Source organism: Cornus florida, unplaced genomic scaffold (assembly GCF_030987335.1).
Source record: "Cornus florida cultivar Cherokee Brave unplaced genomic scaffold, ASM3098733v1 CherokeeBrave_3.0.0_Hap2_Chr02, whole genome shotgun sequence".
Lineage (NCBI taxonomy): Eukaryota > Viridiplantae > Streptophyta > Magnoliopsida > Cornales > Cornaceae > Cornus > Cornus florida.
The window spans coordinates 19,008,585-19,023,674 of NW_026775572.1; the positions used below are offsets into that span (position 1 = coordinate 19,008,585).

At 35.3% G+C, this 15,090-nt stretch overlaps 2 protein-coding genes and 1 non-coding gene across 3 annotated transcripts; 2 read left to right on the forward strand and 1 right to left on the reverse strand.

The window, feature by feature from the left end:
* The first annotated feature begins 518 nt into the window (after nucleotides 1-518).
* TRNAW-CCA (transfer RNA tryptophan (anticodon CCA)) lies at nucleotides 519-590 on the forward strand. The gene has a single exon. It is a non-coding gene; the product is annotated as a tRNA-Trp (tRNA).
* Nucleotides 591-2,030: 1,440 nt separating this feature from the next.
* On the reverse strand, nucleotides 2,031-6,669 carry LOC132294044 (serine/threonine-protein kinase SRK2E). The gene is made up of 9 exons (XM_059791764.1): nucleotides 6,065-6,669; nucleotides 5,097-5,171; nucleotides 4,901-5,002; nucleotides 4,764-4,817; nucleotides 4,570-4,662; nucleotides 4,272-4,364; nucleotides 3,052-3,156; nucleotides 2,876-2,974; nucleotides 2,031-2,648 (listed from the first exon to the last, which is right to left on the reverse strand). Exons 1-9 carry the CDS (start codon nucleotides 6,239-6,241, stop codon nucleotides 2,355-2,357), a joined length of 1,092 nt encoding a protein of 363 aa, XP_059647747.1. The 5' UTR covers nucleotides 6,242-6,669; the 3' UTR covers nucleotides 2,031-2,354.
* A 2,541-nt stretch (nucleotides 6,670-9,210) lies between these two features.
* On the forward strand, nucleotides 9,211-13,058 carry LOC132294046 (pentatricopeptide repeat-containing protein At2g15820, chloroplastic). The gene is made up of 2 exons (XM_059791765.1): nucleotides 9,211-9,927; nucleotides 10,947-13,058. The coding sequence occupies exons 1-2, from the start codon at nucleotides 9,271-9,273 to the stop codon at nucleotides 12,822-12,824; spliced, it is 2,535 nt and encodes an 844-aa protein (XP_059647748.1). The 5' UTR covers nucleotides 9,211-9,270; the 3' UTR covers nucleotides 12,825-13,058.
* The last annotated feature ends 2,032 nt before the right edge of the window (nucleotides 13,059-15,090 follow it).

Sequence of the window (15,090 nt, forward strand, 5' to 3'; positions counted from 1 at the left end):
GCGTAAAATGTCTAATTTATGTTATAGGAATCTTGGCATGTTAAGAAACTCATTCTTAAATTGAACGAGTCGAGTCGAGTGAACGGTAAATTCAAGCTTTTTATTGTTAGAACTGTTACGTAGAAGTGATGTACTAAAGACTATATAACTTTGTGGAACTTTCTGGGCTATCAAAAAAGGTCAATGATTTAAATTTCCGTAGAGGCATGCAGGTGTGTGAGCCAATGAAAAAAGAAAATCTACCTACTAAAGCAAAAGATTGAGGATTAAGTTGGACCAACTATTTGGTGCTGTGATGGCAAGATTGGGTGAATTTTATCCTCTAATATATAATAAAAATAAGAAAATTAAAAGAGGGATATTAAAAAAAAAAACGGGGGCCATAGATTCACGTCGATGTACAAAATAAGGATGTTATATGTGTTTGGATACAGTGAAAATGCATGTTAGAGTAACTGCTGTGTAAATTCATTCTCACTAATGTTTATAGAAGTAACATAGCTAAATTTAACGCAAGTGGATCCGTGGCGCAATGGTAGCGCGTCTGACTCCAGATCAGAAGGTTGCGTGTTCGATTCACGTCGGGTTCAAATTCCACTTTTTGGGTTTTTTTTTTTTGGGCCTTTACGCCGCCATTTCATAGCAAGTTAATTTTCTTTTATTTGTATTTTTTGCATATAAGTTTTGATAATTTTAAAATAGCCCCGAGTTATATTTGAAATATTCATAAAAGACCTTAATAAAACTTGCAAAAGTAAAAAACATCCCTAATTTTTTAATTCATTTGCCCAACAAGATTTTCAAAATTCAGTAGAGACCATGTTCAAGAATCAAATTTTGGGATTGAACTTTTTGTTATTTTATTTTCTGTACACAAAATTTGATAATTATAAAAGTGCATCGATTGAGATACTAAAAAATTCACAAAAGATCCTAAGAAAAACTTCAAAAAATAAAAAATACTCCTCATTTTCTAACTCATTTGCCCAACAAAAAATTTTAAAATTCAGAAAAGACCATATCTTTTCTTCTCTGGTGGGTCCGGCAAATTTTTTAAGAATCAAAATTCATATTAAAAATAACATAAACCCTTCTTTGCTATTTATTATTTTGATTCGTGTTTTTTTTTTTTTTTTCTTCATATTATTATTAATGGTTGCCAATGCCCCCACTGAATTAAATTCCTCGCTCCCCCACTGCAATGGCCTTGACAAAGACACCATATGATAAAAACCCATCCTCCCTCTGTTTTATACCGGGATAAAGCTATGTTTTCCTGATAGCCCATTATAGAATATAGTTTTGGATGGTAAATTTTTCCAACAAGCATGCTGTTAATGCACTAAAAGCAAAAGAGGAAAAATATAATAATAATAATAAAATGGGACATGAATTAAAGGTTGAGTTGGAAGTCAATTCCCTTATTGCATCCTTTGCAAGAACACACCCATACAAAGTGCTGAGAAATTCTTTCAACCAGGAATGATGACTGACATTGGGGAAGGACAATTATAACACAGGCCATGAGATAAAACGACAGAATAACTCATACTTGTTCAGGCATCACAATTACCTCAATGACTGGGTATTATATCATCTCAATCAAATGCTGCCACGCAAAGGGTATGTCTTGTCATGCAGGAAGCTCTATGCATTACACACACACACACACACACACACACACACACATATATATAAAAGGGTATTTCCTACTCCAATATGCTTCAAATGCAGTATTTTGTAAAATACATTTCAGCCGATAGCCAACCCCATAACACTTACTTTTCAAAACAAGGAACCCTTTTAATCAACCTAAGCTTAGAGTTACTATTTACTGGACACCGTCCAGAAAACAGTTTGATGAAATCTTAGTCTAACATCGAAACTTTCTCACCTTCCAAAATAAAAATATAAAAGGTTTAAGTACCTACAGGGGCAACGTCGGAGTGGGGGGGTGAGTTTCTTGGCATGACAAAAATTTCCAATTCAACTGAACCAAAATTGGAGAGAGGACAAAGGAAAAATGCATATTTAGGGAAAGCATTAGGTCACATAATATTACATAGTTGTGGGATAAGTACATTATGAGTACATATACTGCCAGTTCCAAAAGGTAAAACAAAATACAAACAAGAGCATTTCACTAGGGAGGTTGTAAATACAAAAAGAGAAAAGTGGGAAGCATGCATTGTCCCTGACAATTAGACAGCCCAAATTATAGAACCCTTGAATTGCAAAGAGAGAGAGAGAACTCCCTCCTATCCATCCCTCACACCCAGTCAATGAATTCAATCGTCAAAGCAGCAGCAGGTCTTCTTAGAACTCCCCAGACCCTGAGTATGTACGTGCCACGATCACATTGCATACACTATTTCTCCGCTGCTATCCAAGTCAAGTTCTGGATCAGACTCCAGGTCCTCCTCCATGTCATCATCGATGTCCAGGCTTCCAGTCAGGTATTGGTTAATACGGTTGGCCCCTGCAGCGGGTATGGTAGCCTCAGAAATTATTCCCATAATTTCATCAAGACTCTGCATTGGTTGATCAGGCTCTTCAAACTGATTATTCATCATGTTTTCATCCGTAAAGTCCGTTGCGAGGTTCCTTAGAAACCACTCATGGTTTCTGATCTCAGGCATGGTTATTCTCTGTGGAATGCAATAAAATGAATAAAAGTTGAATCGGTAAATAAACATTCAATACTCTGTCTAGATTAGATCAGGAAGACGAAAGAGGCCAAATGGCAACAGTAACATTTACCAGTAGATAAAAATATTAGATATTTTCTTACAGCCCTATCTCCTTGTTATTTTTAAAGTATTAACCATTATTGTCATAATATGTGCATCCCAAAAAGCAACTCTAGATGACTGACCTTGGCAGGGTCAGCTACAAAAATCCTGGAGATCAGATGGCGGCATTCAGGAGATATATGAACGTAATCTGGAATTGAGTATTGAACATTCAAAATTCGCTGCACAAAACAAGAACTTTAAGAATCGAATTATTTGAGATGCAACATGAGGGTTGAAAACAAGTGCAATCACTTACTTGTATCGTCTTCCGGAAGTTCTTAGGCTCCTCAGGGTCCTCAAAAGGGTATGCACCCACCAGCATGACATATAGGGTTACCCCACAAGACCACACATCTGCAATCTATAATTCCAATGAAGCATCGAACCACAACATATTAGTATGCTAAAATGAATTATAAAGTGAATAACCCGAGACTCGTCAAGGATCAATTGGAGGTCAGACCCCTTCAGCTAGGCTTAGTTGAAGCTCTCAGGCTCGCACTATTTAAAAGGCTCCATGTGTCAAAAAAATAAATTCATGCCTTTTACTACCATTCATACATATAGTTCCCATTAAAGATCATTAATTAAGATGCTATAAAACTTACAATCACGTTTCATGGATCATATTATTTAATCTTCTCAAATGTGTAAAAAAAACTCATAAGTTTGTGGTTGTATACTTACAATAATTGTGTGCAATCCTTGATTTTGAATATTTAATTATCATATAATATTTGATTAAAAACTACATATATAACTTTTTGTTGTTGCACATGTAGTAGCATTTGATTTAGTTAATGCATTTTCATATTGAAAGTATTTATACGAATTGATTTAGCAGATCCGTTGAATTGATATTTTGAAAAATATATTTATGAGTTTTTGTTGCATAGTTTAATTATTTCACAATTAAATTTAAAATGCATATTTATCACACCCACGCCTTACTTTGATCAATCTCGTGCGTTACATTGGGCAATGCTTTTAGGCTCCAAATGACCTTAGTGTGTGCCTTTAGCATCACTTCTTACAAAAATAGGAAAAGAATCAAGGATGACGGAAGTGATTATAGTAAGTGCCTTACTAGTTCCACAATGTGATCAGGACACACAAAATTCATGTTAAGCACATCCTACATTTGTAGGATATACGTTTTGTTTTCTATGTTTATAGTCTTTTACCTAGTATCTTCTATCTATTTTTAAAATTGTCAATTTTTTCTTACTATTCACAATACCATGGAGATTCAAGATTGATGGAGGGGGGTTAAAAATTCATGACAAGTATCTTGATTTGACAAGTATGTCGTTCTAGACGTATGGTTCAAATGTGTATTTTCAAAAAAATAATCACAGTTTCATGCTGTTGAGTTGAGCATGTTACACATGAAAAATATAAAATTTATATAGTTCACACAGATCACTCAATTTTTTTCAGGTTAAATTGGTTGGAAAAATAAAGAAATCAATATACCTTGCCATCATATTCTTTCTTAAGCAACACTTCGGGAGCTATATATGCAGGGGTCCCAACAGTTGATTTTGGTTGCGAATGCAGCACTGAAGACTGAGAAAAGCAGCAAGAGATAAATTACATAGACAAAAACTATACCAAAAGCCGTATGGGTATGACATGCACATATACATTCAACCAACTTCCTAGCTTGGTACTTTTGAATAATTTTGAATCTTGAACTCAATAAAATGCAATAACATATAGAATCACAAGAATCATGCAATGGAAAGAGCAAGAGAAAGAAAGATAATGGTACCTTGGAATAACCAAAATCACAGATCTTCAGCCTAGGAGCAGGGCTACCATCCAATAGTGTGTTCTCCAACTTCAAGTCACGGTGGCATACTTGCTTCATTATTAAAATAAAAACAAAAAAATTAAAGTCAGCCATAAGTTAGTGTCTCCATTAAAGTGGTAATGACAGTAAAGGCGTAAAATTTTTTTAGATACCATCGCATGACAGTAGCTGACTCCTGATATAAGTTGTTGGAAGAAGAATCGTGCCTACAGTACAAGCCAGAGTATATAAACCGTAAAGAAATGAGAAGACACCATCCATAAACAAAATCCATGTGTTGCATAAAAACCTCATCCTCGCTAAAGCGCCCTGCATTGCATATCCGCTCAAAGAGTTCTCCCCCCGATGCATATTCCATTACAATAGCCAGATGGGTTGGTGTTAAAATGACCTAGAGGAGGAGTTATCAGCATGTGAAATATTAAGTCAAGCATCATTCCCCTCAAAAAAAAGAAACCAAAAATTGGATTTGGTATCGGACAGACCTCTTTGAATCTAACAATATTGGGATGCCTCAGCGATCTGTGGTTAATGATTTCCCTTTGTACATTTTCATCTATCTGTTACACAAAAGATTTCACAAACATGTAAATGAATATACAGAATGGAGACACAATATAAAGACAAGAAAGAAATTTCTAAATTCCCTGAAGGTCTAGGTAGCAGGTACAATCAGTCACCACATTTTCCGTATTGCACAAATAAACCAAATCAACCCATGTAACAATCCAGTATGTTAGCTCCAACCCTGTGAGTTGGCAGAATGAACAGCATAGTTCCATAGTCGGACAGTAAGGTTCTGAATTGCCAGAACTTCCCCAATACATGTTTTCGAAAAATATTTCACCTAGTTAGGTTTTGCTAGACAAGTTCATACTTCATATATACTCATTAAATAGTAGTACAGTTGCTGGACTCTTATTCATCCCATCCAAAATGAGGAACAAAATCCTGCCCAATAAATAAATATATCATCAAACAAGACTATTTAGAAAGACCATTTTATAATTTAATCGATCCTTGTAGTAGGATTGGAAACTTGGACTCTTTTTTCAAGCTCAGTATTCCATCTTGTCTTTCCAATTCTCCAAATATACAAAACTAAACAGAACATTAATTTTGTACTACACCAATTTAAGACCCAGAATTGAAATTGACGTACTAAAACTTAATTACAAGACCATGAATCATCAATTAAAAAGAAAAAAGAAAAAAGAAAAAAAGAAGAAGTAGGTTTTCCCATGATCACATGCCATGTTTCATTTCCTTCTAAAAACCAATGAACAGGACACAATATTGTGTCAAGTAATCCCAATAATTAAGCTCCACATACCAGCACTAAATAAAGACCAAAAATAACCAACCAATCACCAGTAACACAGAATTAACTTTAATTTAATAATACAAACTTGAATAAACACAAACAATAAAGGTTAGAAATTTACACACTGACCTTCTCACCTCTCTCGATGTACTTCACGGCAACAAGCTCGTTGGTCTGCCGATCCCTCATCAATCTCGCCACACCGAAATTTCCAGACCCAATGTCTCGCACGAGCTCGTACCGATCGCTATCGTGCATGATCGGCATATCCATGCCCGGACCAACTGTCAAAGCAGATCGATCCATCTTTACAAAACTCTCTTCAAACTCCAAATAAACAGACTTTAACTCACATTATCAGACTAAAAAAGGGCTCGAATCCGTCATCGATTGAAACCCTAACTGAAATCCACCTAGAACCCGACTGCGAGACTGTGACGTGGCGCGAGATGGATCACACGATTGAGTTATTGATGTGTTGGTTGGTGTGGAGATAGAGATGGGGAGTTGATGAGCTCGAGCTTGAGCCCGTGAAGCTTTTACTTACCCCCAACAATCAACAAAGTTGTAGCTTTTCTTTTTTTAGGGTTTGTGAATTCTATGACGATGATGACGACGATGATGGTAGTGGGCGGTGAGGGGAGGAGCTCGTGAAGTTGGGTGCCTTTTTCTTCACTCTCTCTCTCTCTCTGTAAGTGTTTGTTTCTATCCGGAAAGGCTTCGGGATGACGCAGCAAGTAGATGGATAGATATTTATTTTCTACTACTACTATTATTGGTGTCTCTGAATCAGTGTAACTGGTGGAGAGTAAAATTACGGTTTCATCCTTGTTATTTTATTTAATGCCCAAGAAATGCCTTTTGAGGATTTGAATTGACTTATGTACCCTTATTGTGGATAAGGTTCATCGCACATCACAAGAAAAGCTGGTTTTTCCTTGTAAAAGAGGAGGTGTATTTGGCGTGTGGTGTACCCTAGAACATGCTATCATTTGTACCATAAAATGCAAAAATAAATAAATAAATAACTGCATTAATAAAATTAGGCACTTCATGTGCCGCTAAAAGAGTAAGCGGTGCTGACCAATCATAACCAATTATATTATTTAAATACACTAAAAGGGTAAGTCGTGCTGACCAATCATAACCAATTATATTATTTAAATAGTATTTTAGTAGTAATAATTGAGTTGATAGTACATGCGCTTTGATTGGGTCATACATGAGAGAGTCCACTTCAACTTGAGGGTCACTAATTAAATTGTACACTTATTAAAAGTTATTTTATATTTAATAAATTTTTTACTTTAATGCCTTTTTCATTTTAAAATAATTATCGTGTGAGTTGTGACTCAGCGGCTCACAGTGAGTTACTATTTTCGAAACAAATACTTATTTTTAAAAAATAATATAATCAAACAATTTAATCTAACAAAATGTTTGGATGGTTCTGTTTGCCGATTCGTTCTATAAAATAGCTTTCAAGCTAAAAACAATGTTTGAAAAGTTAATTCAAACAATTTTGTTTCTTGTGTAGTACATCAAAATATATATATATATATATATATATATATATATAGTTCCTTCGATTATTTTTATTATATGGCATAACATAAAAGGTCTACAATATATTTAATTCTTCCAAAACTTAGCAGAATAAAAGAAGGGAAATTTTTTTTTTTTATATATCTTTTTGTTCTACAAATAATACAATATAAATAAAATAAAATAAAAATTTGGAGTCAAACACTAAAAATCACAAAAAATTATTTTTATTTCGGTTTTTCAACCTTTCTACTCAATCTAATTTATTAAATAAAATATATAAATATATGCTCCAGACTTTATGGGGGAAGTAAAGGAGAATCAAGAGGTCATATTTCTCTATTAAATTCTAATTTGTACAATTACCCAAATAGGTACATACTTTTCAAATAACATATTTTTGTTGGGGTATTTAGATGAACCAATTGGCACTTAAAAATAAACAAATGTAAATTGATTTTGTAATTAAATGTGTTTGATGACCTAAATTGAGTGTCACTTAAAAAATAAGTTTTATTTAAAAGGAGTCACACTTTAAAATGAATGGAATTTCACTTATCATTTATAATTGAATATTCTTGGTGAAAATTTGGCAAATATTCGTTTAAATTTGTTCTTGAAATGCAAAAATAAAATAGAATTCTTAAATTACAATGCATCATTTTAAAGTTGTCAACCCTTGATTAAATTCAACTTGTAAAATTTTAGAGACTGAGGTTCCGTTTATTTCAATGTAAAATATTTTTCTCTCATTTATATTTTAGTGTTTTGCAAAGGCCTAGATGGAAGTTGAGATCGAATCCATCGGGTGGAACATATAAAATAACTTACTGAAAATTAGTGAATAAGTTATTTTAGTCAAATTTTAATATTTTTTTATCATAAATATTTTACGACAACCAAATACCATAAAGTAAAAAAAATATATCTTAAAAAAATTATTTTAAATCCAAACAAACAAATCGTCAATATGTTTGGTTTTTAAAGAGTTATGTAATGGTGGGATGGAAAGAAAATAAAAGATTGTGGTAAAAACGCAAAAGTTATATTTTTAGTTTTGTTTTTCAATAAACATTAGAAAAAGTTGTGGAAACTCATTTTCTCCTTTTTATAGTTTCACTTTTGGACGGAAATAATTTGGTAACATTGAGCAAATCACTTTTCATCCTCTCTTCGTTTTTGTTTTCTTTTGTTGTTGTCCAACCTTAAAATGACAAATCAATCCATTTATTTGTCACTTTTTTCTCCTTTGTTTCTTTCCAAACAATAGAAAAGTAGGACAAATGTTATCTGTCCCTAAATTTTGGTTGTTATTCAAGTCGCATTCTTTCCTTTGCTTCAAGCCTCTCCTTCCAAATAATTAATAATTTAGTAAATATATACGCCAAACTTTTAATCCAAACTCAATACTTTGACTTGCAAAGTTGTTTTTTTTTTTTTTTTTTTGACAAATTATAGGAGAATACTCTAACACAGACACATCAATTTGGAAGCTAAGTTGTCATATTTTAATTTTTTTATTTTTAAAAAAATGTATTTTCAAATTGATACAGGACCGGAACACACACTAGTTGGGGGAGAAAAACTTCTTTGTTTATTTTTATTTATTAATTTTTTTAAAAAAAAATGGGGTATTTTGTGTTTACCAGACAATACTCCTGAAGTCCGGATAGCCTCTGACCGGATTTGGGCCGGGTTGATCGGACTTGGATATAGCTGGCTGCTTGGGCCCCAAGGTTTCTTCTCCAACCCAGTGTCTGTCTCGCTCTCCCCTACGAAACACCGAAGAAATGCTTCTTAGCAGAGCTCAAGAACTCTCGCCAGTCGCTGTCATTCTCTACTCAAACCCTAACCCTAACCTCTACAAACCCATCGCATTTTCCATGCGCAAAGCCCTCACAATCCTCCGTTCTCTCACACCCTCCCTCCACCACCACCACCACCACCACCACCACCATCACCGCCGCCTCCTTTGCACTCTCTCTTTCCTCAACCCCTCCCAAACCCCCCTCACTCTCTCGTTATGCGCCAACAAAACCTCCCCATCATCTCCATTGCCGCCCCTCTCGAACCCACACGCTTCAGCGGCGCAGTCGGGTACTTTTGTCGAACACTTGCCCTACAAACCAGAAGGATTCAGAAACGATGAAAATTGGGATTTCTCGCGCACCAGTGAGGACGAAATTTTTGATTTCGGTGCAGATTCTGCGTCCACTGAATTGAAGAACTTGAATTCGCCGCCGCCGCTTGAGGTTAAGCAACTGGAGGAGCTTCCCGAACAGTGGAGGAGATCGAAGTTGGCGTGGCTGTGCAAGGAACTGCCGTCGCACAAGCCTGCGACGCTGATTCGGGTACTCAATGCGCAGCGGAAGTGGATTAGGCAGGAAGATGCAACTTATGTGGCTGTCCATTGTATGCGGATTCGCGAGAACGAGGCCGGTTTTAGGGTAACTTTCATGCTCTTTCCTCCCTCGAATGTCAAAATGTAAATGTCTTACAAGCAACCATTTGCTATTTGCTATTGAAGACAGCTCTTTTAGACTCTAATTTGAACAATGATATTAGATCCAAGTAATTTTGTGGCATGACATGGTTGTGGAAAATATATTTTAGGTGTAGAATTTTAATGTGTTGTTGATGATGGATAAGATTGAAATTTCAGTTCTTTTTTTTTTTTTTTTTTTTTTTGTAACTTTGCCTGCAAAGTTGCCATACACTGGTCTTTTGAAGGTTGAATTGAACTTTTTAAGTAACATGCACGATGAGTCTAGTAGCATTGTGGGATTCTAATTATCTTGGACTGGACCTTCGTTGTTGCCATCTTTAGTTTGTTTTTAATCATTAATCGGCTAATAAAGAAAATCTCATTGTTGGAGAACTGCTCAAGAAGGTTGCAACTTGTAAATGTTGATCGTGATTACATTTTCTTTTAATGCTTACATCTATGGTAGATAATGAAAAGCTAGAATCAAATATCAGACTTACCCATGCAAATTTTTTAATACTTCTGCTCTTGGACTAGAGATAATATATGAAAATTTTATGGTCCAAAAACCATGCCATTGTATGTTGAATTGCTATTACTGAACTATTTGCCGTTGAATCTTGGTACATTTCCATTGCACATTGGGGTCAGAGAAATAAGGTGAACTATCTATTGCAATGCTTATCAGCTTAATGGTTTATACGGAAATAATTGAAATATTTTACAAGCTAATATATAAAAACTTTCTTTTCCTTGTTTTGAACAATACTACATGAGCCATGCCACTGTAGATTGGAAGGTTGGGATCGTATTTACTTTTCAAGTGCACAAGTACATTAGTCCAGTGAATGTACTGCTTCTTATATGTTATTTTGCCTCTGTTTTTTAGTTGTTATTGCCATATTATTTTTCTGTGCCTCCTGGGTTTTGTACCTTGAGTTTAACTTTCATTTTTTAATTATTTTTCCATATGTATTCCAGGTATACAAATGGATGATGCAACAGCACTGGTTCCAATTTGATTTTGCTCTTGCTACTAAGCTAGCATATTACATGGGCAAGGAGCGAAAATTCTTAAAATGTCGGGAGATATTTGACGACATACTCAATCATGGACGAGTGCCTAGTGAATCTACGTTTCATTTTCTATCCGTTGCCTATCTTAGTTCGCCAGTTCATGGTTGCCTAGAGGAAGCATGCGGCATTTACAATCGTATGATTCAATTAGGAGGTTACAAGCCTAGACTTAGTTTACACAATGCTCTATTCAGGGCTATTGTTAGCAAACCAGGAGGCTCTTCAAAACATTATCTCAAACAGGCAGAGTTCATATTTCATAATTTGACAACATCTGGACTTGAGATACACAAGGATATTTATGGCAGTCTAATTTGGCTCCATAGTTATCAGGAGACCATTGACAAAGAGAGGATAGCATCACTGAGGGCAGAAATGCAATTAGCAGGAATTGAAGAGAGCAGAGAAGTGCTTGTGTCCATCTTGAGAGCTTGGTCTAAGGAAGGGGATGTGGAGGAAGTTGAACGGACCTGGCTCAAACTCCTTCAATCTGATATTAATCTCCCATCTCAAGCTTTTGTGTATAGAATGGAAGTGCATGCGAAGGTTGGAGAACCTATGAAAGCATTGGAGATATTCTGGGGAATGCAAGAGCAGTTGGGTTCCACCCCTGTTGTGGCATATCATAAAATCATACAGGTGTTATCTAAAGCTCAAAAAATGGAACTTGCAGAGTCCCTCATGACAGAGTTCATTGGGAGTGGTCTAAAGCCCCTAATGCCATCTTTTTTGGATCTAATGTATATGTACTTCAATTTAAGCTTACATGATAAATTGGAATCAACTTTCAATTTGAGCCTTGAGAGATGCCGACCAAATCGAACTATTTACAGTATATACTTGAAGTCGTTGGTAAAAATATGTAATGTTGACAAGGCTGAAGAGATCTTCAACCAAATGCATAGTAATGATGCAATTGGTGTAAACACCCAATCGTGCAACACTATTTTGAGTGGGTACCTCTCTAGTGGAGAGTATTTGAAGGCAGAAAAGATATATGATTTGATGTGCCAGAAGAAATATGACATAGAATCTCCATTGATGGAAAAGCTTGATTATGTACTGAGCTTGAGTAGAATGGTTGTCAAGAAACCCATGAGCCTGAAGCTCAGCAAAGAGCAGCGAGAGATTTTGGTGGGGTTGCTGTTAGGCGGTTTGCAGATTGTATCAGATGAAGAGAGAAGGAATTTTGCAATCCACTTTGAGTTCAAGGAGAACATTGAGACACATTTTATATTAAGAAGACATATACATGATCAGTACCATGAGTGGTTAACTTCATTTAGTAAATCAACTGATGGAAGTGATGACATACCATGCCACTTTAGTACCATCCCGCACTCTTATTTCAGTTTCTATGCCAACCAGTTCTGGCCAAAAGGCCAGCCTGCAATACCAAAGTTAATCCATCGGTGGTTGTCACCACGAGTTCTTGCGTACTGGTATATGTATGGGGGACACAGAACATCATCAGGGGATATTTTGTTGAAGCTAAAGGGAAGTCAAGAGGGTGTTCAGAGGATTGTTAAAACATTGAATGATAAATCTTTGGGTTGCAAGGTAAAAAGGAAGGGGAGTGTGTTTTGGATAGGTTTTCTGGGAAGCAATTCTTCATGGTTGTGGAAATTGATTGAACCATATATTTTAGATGATTTAGTAGAACTTCTAAAGGCAGGTGGCCATTCCTTGAATAGAATGTCAGAGGCTCCAATCATTAGTTTTGATAGCGGGTCTGATTCTGATGAGAAGGCTTCTGATTGCAGCGACGATGATAATTCTTAGGACTTCTCTTTTAGTTGTTTGCTTGTTATATGCCCTATTATTATGTGGATTTGTTCTGAGGCCATTAAGGCTGAAATGTAAGACTGCCAGATTCACTTTTTGATGAGGCTTGGGCCTTTCAGCCGTTGGAAGTACGTCAGTATGATCTTGGACAACATTCAGAGTTGTATATACTCCACTGCGTAAAGATTAACATTGTTATCTTATGAAGAATTATCTTATTATCATGCTAAATTTGTTACAGGAATTGCTTTCTAAATTTGTTTAGTTTAAAATATTCCTTGCTTCACAATTGATTCTTTATATGGCAATGGTATAGATAGGATCTTTTTTTTACAATGAACACGTCTTTTCTGAATTAGGTTGAAATGGGGGGAAGGGGCTTGAGTATGGGCGGCTGGGGGGTGGTTATGATGTTTAAAATATGTTACTCTTGACCAGCAGATGGTTCTATCTTGATTTTACAACAGTCAATGACTCATATATTTGACAACAAATCATCAGATGCTTTACATATTAGATACCTGAATTGGTCACCAACATATTATTATTCTTCTGTTCATATTTTTCTCGTATGTTTTCAAGCGGACAATAAACTGATAATGTCCTTTAGGCATGGATCATGGGCGGAGAATTCTTATGTCACCGATCCATTTTATGCATGAGTAGTTTCACCTGTCTGTTGTTAAATTATGAATATATCATTTCTTGTGTATTAATTGTATCAATAATTCTGGTCATCTGATTAGGATTTCTTCTAGAAAATTAAGTGAAATGCTTACGTAATAACTACACTTTTTAGCTATTTGAATAAAATGGGTGTGCAATCATCATGCCATTACCCTGTCACAAGGAGCACATAGTCAGATTTTTATTTTTATTTTTAAACAAATGAGAAATTTTGAAGTTCATAATATTTTGATGGTCAGAATTTCCTTGATCCATTATTACTGAATTTTATGCCAAATTTAGTTGCATGTGATTGACTTGTTGTAACTTGTAATTGATTGATGTAAGATTTCTTTAGTGATGGTTGATATAGCAATGTGAGGCATAGTTCTAACAAAGTCGAGCAGCTTATGTAACATGTCATCAATAAACTTACTTTTATCTTGGAATTATTTATCATAGTTGGTCCATAAATGAGATTTGCATGTTCAGCACAATTCTTATAAAATTTTAAACGATGAATAATGTTTAATGAAATACCCCACTCGCTCACTCAAATTGTTCTAGAGTAGTGGATTCAATCTCTTTCACATTCTCATGAGTTTATTTGCTCAGTGCAGCTGCATGTCTTCTATTTGCATGGGGTAGCGGTAAGTTTTCATGCTTTTGCATCCCTAGTTTGTTTGCATGTTCCTGCTACAACATTTAAAAATTTGTTTAATTTATTTACGGGTTTCAAGAATGCTGTATGAGAAAATTATTGAATCGAAGTTCATGCAGATTAGCATAGTTGAAACCACTATCTTTGTGGGTATCTTGATTTGTTTTTGGTCTTTGACTCATCATTTGTCTTTGTAACCTTGATTGCCTATATTAGTGAAGGGGCCAATTTAGCCTTTTCTCCATCAGTACTCTCTATGTATATATATATATTTTCTTTTGGGGGTAATATTATTTTTTTAATTTTAAATAATAAATTGATTTTACTTTAATGGGGCGGTTGATGATGATAATGTAGGCATATGTTTTGTCATGTACATTTTTGGAGATCTACTCATATGATTTCTTTCCTTTCCTTTTTCTATTTGAGCAAAGTCTATTATGAGTTTGCTTTCACAGTGAGCTTACACCCTTAGCTGTTAGATGGACAAAGTTATGATTGTATGCCTCTCGATCCAATGATCAAGAATGGGAGCCCTTGTGTGCCTTCATGGTAGCTATTTTCTTTTGATTTTGGTACATAAAGATAACCTATGGACAATCTTTTTTTCTTAGTTGGTACTAACACATATGCCTCCACTGAGGCTCGAACCCCTGACCTCCCTTTGGGAAGTAGGGGTCTGGTACTGCTAGGCCACTGTCCTGTTGGTAACTTATGGACAATCTTGTCAAGCCATTGTTATCATTTGTTCATTTACTAACATGTATTTACTGAATTAGTTATTTAGATTTGAATTTTGAAATGGAAAGTTGGGGCAACTGATTGAGCTTTTGTTGTGAGTGGGTACTAGCTCTGAAGGACTGTCACATCCTATACTATTTATTTTTGGTTCCTGCCCTCCATTAATGACCTCGACTGCTGCCATTACTGACCATG